Consider the following 8,152-nt stretch of genomic DNA (forward strand, 5'->3'; position numbering starts at 1 on the left):
AGAAGTTGAGGAAGTAGGTAGTTGGGGTGAAAGTTTGCAATCAATTGGAATCCTCTTACTCATTATTAAACATAATATGAAACTGTCTTTACTAAAAAAAAAAAAAAACAAACCAAAAACACCCAATCAACCAGCCAATAAAACCCAAGCCCAAATGGGTGAAATAAAAATGAAATAAAATAAGAGAATAAAAATTCCTTATACTGAATCTACCTGGAGCTATATATGATTAAACTAGCAAATTTAAGATCAAGCTTGCTTTACCAAGACCTTTCAAACACATAGCCACTGCATCTGTGGCTACAATCACAAGGCTAGAATATATTTTATATTATTTCATAACACAGAAAAAAAATATGGAAATAGTATGAACTTTGACTACATTCTCAAACCAAAAAAAAAAAAAAAAAGCTTTGCCTAAGCGCAATATTCTACTATGAATAAGCGAATTCTCCTTATTTGACTGTGGTCATGTCTGCTTAAGGGGTTTTGACGTTGATGTTGGTTTTTTGTTTAGTTTCTTCTGTCTCTATATGAAAATGGTGACATTCTGAAACACTCAAAATAACTTTGAGGAAGACATAATCCAGGGGAAATAGAAGGATCAGGAAATAAAATTCACTGTTAATTGATCTAACTTCATGATCATCAATATCCAATTCTTCAAAAGTTCATAAAGGATATTGCTGTAATCATGGGGTAGGCTTCTTTGCTTATAGCAGTAATTTAAGCTATAACATCCTCCCCCCTGAAAAAAAAGCCTATGAATTCAGTTCAGTTTCCATTTAGTGTACAGACACAGACATCTAAATTAAAATCTAGTCTGTCAGCTATTTTTCTTTCATACTCCAAAGAATGAATAGGATGCTACTGTCAGGGATCAGAGTGCAAGATCTACAAACTCTTCCATCACTTCCTCGGGGTTTGCTATTTTCTGTTCAAGATCAGGTCTGACAAGATGAACCTTGGATAAGATGTCCAGAAGAAAAGCAAAGTTAATGAGGAAGAGGGGATGGGGCTTCAGGCCCTGACTTAGGAGCTGTATCAGAGCTCTGGCCCATGCTTGGACCAGGCTGCTGAGTTGGGATGGCCTTGCATGACCTCCATGCCTCCCTCAGCTTGGCCTCAACTGGCCCCAGTCCAGCACTCCTGCTCTTCTTCTCTTGCCAGGGCACTGGGAGGCTGCACCTGGGTGCAACTCCAGCTCTCCAAACCCTGCTCCTGCCCAGCACCCTGACCTGCTGCTCTCTGAGAACTACCCCATTTGGGATTCTGTACATAACAGCTTTCCAAAGATGAACACTTTTAAATTAAGGTATTTCTTCCCATTCCTCCTCAAAATCTTCCCTACTGCAATATCTTTTTGGTTGTATCACTTGATCAGAAATTAAGTCTGGAGTCCTTAAAAGTGTTATTTTGTAAACAGGAGCTGGGTAGAGTCCAAGCAGTTGACTACACAGGCCCAGCCTGTGTAATTCATACAATTAGTATTATTCATACAATTAAATGGTAGCAGGGCCTTTTGAAAAGCTTTGGCACAAGTCAGATACTATTTTTCCATATATTTTAGAGATTAAAATGGATTAGGAATAATTCCTAAGAGGTAGTTTGGATGGAGTTACTTGGTTTTGGAGTTCAGAACATTCAAAGAGACAATTAATTATTTAGTTATACTGTACCTCAGGGCCAAAATTGTCCTGGACAATTTTACTTACAAGTGACCCTGTGAATGCAAGAATCATGAAGTTACCAGAAGCCAGCAGAAGAGCAGAAAAGAGGTAAAAGAAAATCTGTGACCACAATTATCTTGAGTTTTCACATTTTATATTTCACCATCACTGCATAAAAATGGCAAAAGCTGTCCAAGGCAGAAGGGCCAAAATCGGGAAAGGACCACAGCGGGTCATCTGGTCCAACCTCCCTGCTCAAGCAGGGTTATCCCAGAGCACATAGCACAGGATTGTGTCCAGACAGTTCTTCAATATCTCCAGTGAGGGAGACTCCACAGCCCCTCTGGTAAATATGTTCCAGTGTCTGCCCACCTGCACAGTAAAGAATTTTTCCTCATGTTCAGGTGGAACTTCCTGTGCATCAGTTTCTGCCTGCTGCCTCCTGTCCTATTGCCTAGCACCACCAAGCAGAGCCTGGTCCATCCTCTTGACACCCTCCCTTCACATACTGACAGACACTGATGAGGTCTCCCTCAGCAATCCTGAGGCTGAACTGGCCCAGCTCCCCCAGCCTATCCAAAACCTCAGGACTCTCCCAGACTAGTTAGATGTAGAAACTGTATTTAGTTTCTACCAAGTGTAGAGTTCCTGAAATAGATAAGAGCTTCTCAGCCTCTGAGATTCAATGTTAACAGGATTGAAATGGACAGATTTCTACAATCTAAAGTTCATAACAGGAAAGTTTCCACCCTTATCATTTTTTTTATCTCTGGTTGTTTTTTAAAACATGTGTTCCTAAATTTTTCTGCACAAATGTTCTCCACTCATTAAAATCAACGGTGTTTTCAGCTCTACTTTTAGCAACAGGGGTCCAAGGCTCCAAAGCTCAGCTCAAGGCAGGATGAAAAGAACATTTAAAAAATAAGGTTTAAAAAATAAGCTACTGATTATCTATTTTGCCACATATTTTAAGGGTTTTCGCTGTATTAAATTAAATATAAATGCAACAGTTACAAAATGAAAAGTATGGAAAAAGGCACAAAAAGAAAAAATAGCAATGGAAAAATATAAATTCACTCTCTCAGAGTAGACCAGGACAGAGCCAGAGATGATGATGTTATCAGGTTTCTTTCTAGGAATATTGTAAATTTCCCATGTCCTAGTGCAAGGAGAGATTATGACCCCAGTTAATGAGGCTGAAGCTGGTCAACGGAAGTGTGAACAGAGTGCTGCTGCACTGCCAATGCCACCATCTAAGAGCAGCCAAGCCTGCACTCACTGCTTCACTAAGGAAGCACTCAGGAGTTAAACATCTAAAGCAGATAATAAATTCATTAATCAAATTAGCTCAGACAAAACAAGCATCTCCAGCAGTGTCCTTTAACCACAGTTACATCAAGGTTTGGAGTTTCTTGGTTGATGGGAGTCTTTTGTAAATCAACTTCTTGACACTATCATAAAACTGAATGACTGAAGAGAAACTGAGGGAAAATTTCTTACTGAGGGATAGTGGTAGAGCACAAAGCACTGATAAGACAGTGTACAGAGATGAAAACAGAAATGAAACAAAGAAATGGGTGCTGGAAGTGTGTTGAATAGAGGTCATGAAGAGAGGTGAATTGTAAGGGATTGTAAGTGCTTCAGCAAGAGACAGAATACTCTCATTGAGCAGACTTGCAAAACCACAGGGGATCGCCACAAAAATGGTTAAAATTTGGCAGGAGATACTCCTCCTATTTTGAAGGGCAGAGGTTTCCTATACCGAGACTCAATCCTTCTGCACCTGCAGTTTGCTGAAGCAGTCTGTTCTCCACTGTTTTGCATGGAAATGATGAAATAATGTTTTGTTTGTTTAGAACTAGCTAAAAATTACTCCACATAGCCTTGATGATTGGCAAACGTGGGAAGTGTGAACTGTGCAAGTGCAACCTAAAAAGATGCAGACTTTAAACGGGAAAAATGTAAAGTGTTTAGAAAACAGAAACTGTCGATCAAGGTCTACGGAAAATGGCTTTCAACTTGGACTAGCTTTAAAAATGAAGCACATTAACAGTTACTAAAAAAAAATCAAAATATTTAAACACTGTTTTACAGCCTTAGCTCTAAACCTCTTAAGAGTGTCCTCATAATTTAATTTAAAATGTTGCAGTTGGTGAACTGTAAAGAACATATAATTTCTGACAATCATTAGAAAAGTATTTACACAATTCTAGAGATAAATAACAACCATCTGTTATGTTTAGTCCTCTGAAACTTTAAAAAGCATGTATTAGAAAACAATATTTTAAATTTTTTTTTGAATTATCTTTCTGGTTCTACAGACCATGAATGTTGCATCCTTAACTGCTGCAAATCAGCTTAATTCCTGTGAGTCTCAGGCTGTAACCCCTGAGTTTATGAGACATGAGAAGTCTGTAATCATCAATAGATTAACTGCCAAAATGAAAAAATAACTGATGTCAGTCTTTGAATTTCACTAAGCACATCTTTTCTTTTCTCCTCCATTTATGATGTGATGCCTTAGCATATATTAAAAAAAATAACGAGAACAAAAAGATGCCATTCTAGAAAGACAGCTATATCAATATTTAAAAGGAAAAAGAAAAGGATTTTTCAAAGTAAACACATTTATCTAAGAAATTCAGCTTTTGATCCATATGAACATAGGTATACACTTGAACCTCAAAAAACTGACATTCACTATTTTTAAGGATTCTATAATGAGAATAAAGTGATAGCATTATTGTTCTCGGCTAAGTAAACATGAAGACTGACTGGGAAAAGGACAGCAGCAAAGAGAGATATTATCCATAAACACTGAAAGCAAAAATACTTATGGCTGGATGACAAAACTATTTTCACTGCAAAGAAATGAGTAGATTTACTTCCACTTTAAAATGGTACTTTAATATGATTCACACCTGAACCAAAGAATGTCATTAGATTGTTTTCATGAAATGTCTTAAATATTTAAATTCTCACTTCTCAGAAATTCACATGGTTATGTAGCAGGACTAAGAACACAATCCCACCGTTGACACAGCCTCACAGGGGGAAGAGTGGTCAAATGAACAAATAATTTCTGAGTTCCATTTCCATAATGTACAAACTTAGGTGTAAAAGTGTGTATTGTTAGTAGCTACTATAGATGACAGATTTTTTTGATTTCATACATTTTTGGAAGAAATGGATTGCTACTGCCAGACAGTCTCATTTTTTTTCACTTAAGACAAGCCATAGCATGCCTTCTAGTCACGTCTGAGGACAACCCACAACTGCTACTTTGTCCAGATGTGGAATGACAGTCATTCTGTCGCACCTATTGCCAAACATCAAGCATTCCAACTTCACATCTAGGCGACGGCAAGAGACAGGCACCTCCTTAAGGCACTTCATGCCGTCCTAAAATAGGAGGTGCAAAGGTGAGAGGAACAGCCCTCTGCAAATGCCTGTCTCTCCTCAGCAAAAGGAAGCCCAGGATATCAGTTCAGACCGCACAGGTGCAACTTGAGGTTGCTGCAGTGAGGTGAGGGGCACCCACTTCGATAGACACAGCAACTCTTGGCCAGAGCAACTCTTGCGTCTCTCCTGGGCGAATTCGTTTGATAGAAATTACTTTTTTTGTTTGTTTGGTTTTTTTAAAAAATTATTTTTATTTCTTTCTTTTTTACTACTGTCCGGTGCACGGGTAGCTTGGCAGCGGCTTCACGCGGTGGGCACGATCTCCAACCCCCTCCCCCGGGACGTCCCGCCTGCCGCAGCCCCGGGGTCGGCCGGAGCAGCCCGGGGGTCCGGGCCCGGCGGAAGCAGCCCAGGGGTGCGAGCCCGGGGATCCGGGCCCGGCGGGAACAGCTCGGGGGTGCGGGCCCGGCGTGCTGGCGGCAGCAGCGGAGCCCGGGCGGGCAGAGCCGCGGCTCAGCCCCGCCGCCGGCGGGCGCGGCCAATGAGCGCGGCCGGGGCGGGCTCGGGAGCGGCGCCGCCGCTACTTATCCTCGCCGGAGGGGCCGGGCGGCCCAGAGCGGCGCGGGCGGAGCAGCCGGGTGGCGGCGGCGAGCACGAGTGGCGCTTCCTCTGCGGCGCCCATGGGGACAGGACGACTTTAAAGGAGTTTGGGGGGGTTCTGGCGCTGGGCGACCACGGGTACGGAAGGGGACGGGACCCCCTCGGGCAGGGGGTGCCGATCGCCTGCTTTTTGCCTGTGCCTTGCGGGGTCCGGGCCGGGCTGCCGGCACGGGGCGGGTAGGGCTGGCAGCTCCGGGGCCGTGCGCTCCTCTAGCCGCCTCCTCGCACGCAGCGCTGCCCGGCGCGGTTCGGCTGCGCACCGCTGGAGGGAGGGCTTGGGACCCTCCGGCCGGAGGCTCCCCGAGCCCCCAGAGCCCTCTCCCCTCGCAGAGCGGAGACTCCGGTGCAACTCCGTCCCCCCCGCTCGGAGGCGGCGGACGGCGGGGAACCTCCGCTCCTGAGTCGGGGCTCTGCCCTGCCCTACACCCCAGGAGTAGGGGGAAGGGTCCGCACTGGGAGTTTCTCCTTTGTACGAAGGAGAGGGAAGGAGTCGGGGAGGGATGGGAGCTTAGGGCGGAATCTCTGAAATCTTTTGTATGTGCCTTGATTTTTTTTTTTTCTTTCGTTCTTTCTTTCCTTCCCTCTGCGTGCACTCTCCTTCCCATCTCTTGTTCTCGGTGTCTGCCCACCCCACCCTGCTTTAGATCCGGCGATTTCTGCCCTCGCCTCGCCCTGTCATTGATGGGAAATCAACTGGATCGCATCACCCACCTGAATTACAGCGAGCTGCCGACCGGGGACCCCTCGGGGATCGAGAAGGACGAGCTGCGCGTCGGGGTGGCTTACTTCTTTTCGGATGAGGAGGAGGACCTGGACGAGCGAGGCCAGCCAGACAAGTACGGCGTGAAGGGCTCCGGCAGCCCTGGGCAGGAGACGCCCACCCACCACCTCCACCACCAGCTGGTGCTGAACGAGACTCAGTTCTCCGCTTTCCGCGGCCAGGAATGCATCTTCTCCAAGGTCAGCAGCGGCCCCCAGGCTGGGGACCTCAGCGTCTACTCGGTGTCAGCCCTGCCAGCCCTCTGCAAGCCGGGGGACCTGCTGGAGCTGCTCTACCTGGGGCCGTCGGAGCACCCGCCGCCGCACTGGGCCGTGTACGTGGGCGGCGGGCAGATCATCCACCTGCACCAGGGGCAGATCCGCCAGGACAGCTTGTACGAGGCGGCCGCGGGCAACGTGGGCCGGGTGGTGAATAGCTGGTACCGCTTCCGCCCGCTGGTGGCGGAGCTGGTGGTGCAGAACGCCTGCGGGCACCTGGGCTTAAAAAGCGACGAGATCTGCTGGACTAACTCCGAGAGCTTCGCCGCCTGGTGCCGCTTCGGGAAACGGGAGTTCAAAGCCGGGGGGGAGCTGCAGGCGGCTGCTGGCACCCAGCACCAGCAGCAGTACCATCTCAAAATCCACTTGGCAGAGAACAAGGTGCATACGGTGAGGTTCCACAGCCTGGAGGATCTAATACGCGAGAAGCGCAGGATCGATGCCAGTGGCAAACTGAGGGTGATCAAGGACCTGGCTTTAGTGGATGGGAAAGAATAGGGAGGAGCAGGAGTACGTGGCTATCTTCCTTCTGCCCTGCCTGGGGAGACCAGCCTGCCGTAGAGACAGGAGGCTGCACCCTCCTTCCGTGGGACGCGACTGGAAGCAGGATCCATGGCAACATTCCAAAAAAAAACCAGCATTCTTTACACCCATAGCCAGTATTTTGTTTGGCTTTTAATAGCATTAATGCTGAAAGAGCGAGAGAGAGGAAGAAAAGAGGGGGGAGGTGCAGGAAGGCTGTTCTCAGAGTATGTGGACAAAGTCTCTCCTGTCAATCGATGTTGACCATTCTAGCAACATGCCAATAAAATTTCAAATTGAAATTTCTTTTTAAATTTTTATTTCATGGCTTTAATCCATGATAAGTTTTAAGCATCTGGGACTGTGGATGTGGATGTAGCTAAATGAGATTCTAGCTAATACTTGCCTTGTGGCCAACCAAAAGCATCAGTCATACTTCGCTAACTGGGAGAGAAAGGGGTTGGAGGGTAGATGCCTGCTTGTTTTGTTTCTCCACACTGGTGCTTCATCCTCTAGCTGCAACCCAAATTTTGTCCCAAACAACTCTGCCAAGCTATTTACTAGGAAAAAGTACTTTCACATTTAAAATATTTGCCTTTGCTTTCTGTTTGCAGCTCTCTGCTAAATATCATAATGCATGAGTTCTTTCCACCTCTTCCCTTCTCCTACCCTCCCTGCTGTTTTTTTTCTTTAAAAAAAAAAAAAAAAAAGTTGGTGAGCAACTGTTTTCCTAAAACTAAATTCAGTGGTTAAAAGGAAGTGGTGTGTTTTGGAGAACAGTATAGTCAGATATCCAGACATTAGGATTTCATGCTTGAGCTATGGATTTTGTACCACTGCTTCAATATCTCTTCATAGAC

General features: G+C 45.7%; 1 protein-coding gene across 1 annotated transcript; it reads left to right on the forward strand.

Annotated features, from left to right (window-relative positions):
• The first annotated feature begins 5,698 nt into the window (after positions 1-5,698).
• LRATD1 (LRAT domain containing 1) lies at positions 5,699-7,606 on the forward strand. The gene is made up of 2 exons (XM_053939058.1): positions 5,699-5,810; positions 6,377-7,606. The coding sequence occupies exon 2, from the start codon at positions 6,414-6,416 to the stop codon at positions 7,266-7,268; it is 855 nt and encodes a 284-aa protein (XP_053795033.1). The 5' UTR covers positions 5,699-5,810; positions 6,377-6,413; the 3' UTR covers positions 7,269-7,606.
• Positions 7,607-8,152: the final 546 nt, after the last annotated feature.

Source organism: Vidua chalybeata, chromosome 3, assembly GCF_026979565.1.
Source record: "Vidua chalybeata isolate OUT-0048 chromosome 3, bVidCha1 merged haplotype, whole genome shotgun sequence".
In the NCBI taxonomy this organism is placed as follows: domain Eukaryota; kingdom Metazoa; phylum Chordata; class Aves; order Passeriformes; family Viduidae; genus Vidua; species Vidua chalybeata.

What these genes read in the sequence shown, in the direction of transcription:
- LRATD1 (XM_053939058.1), top strand. Translation starts at nt 6,414, where the DNA reads ATGGGAAATCAACTGGATCGCATCACCCACCTGAATTACAGCGAGCTG.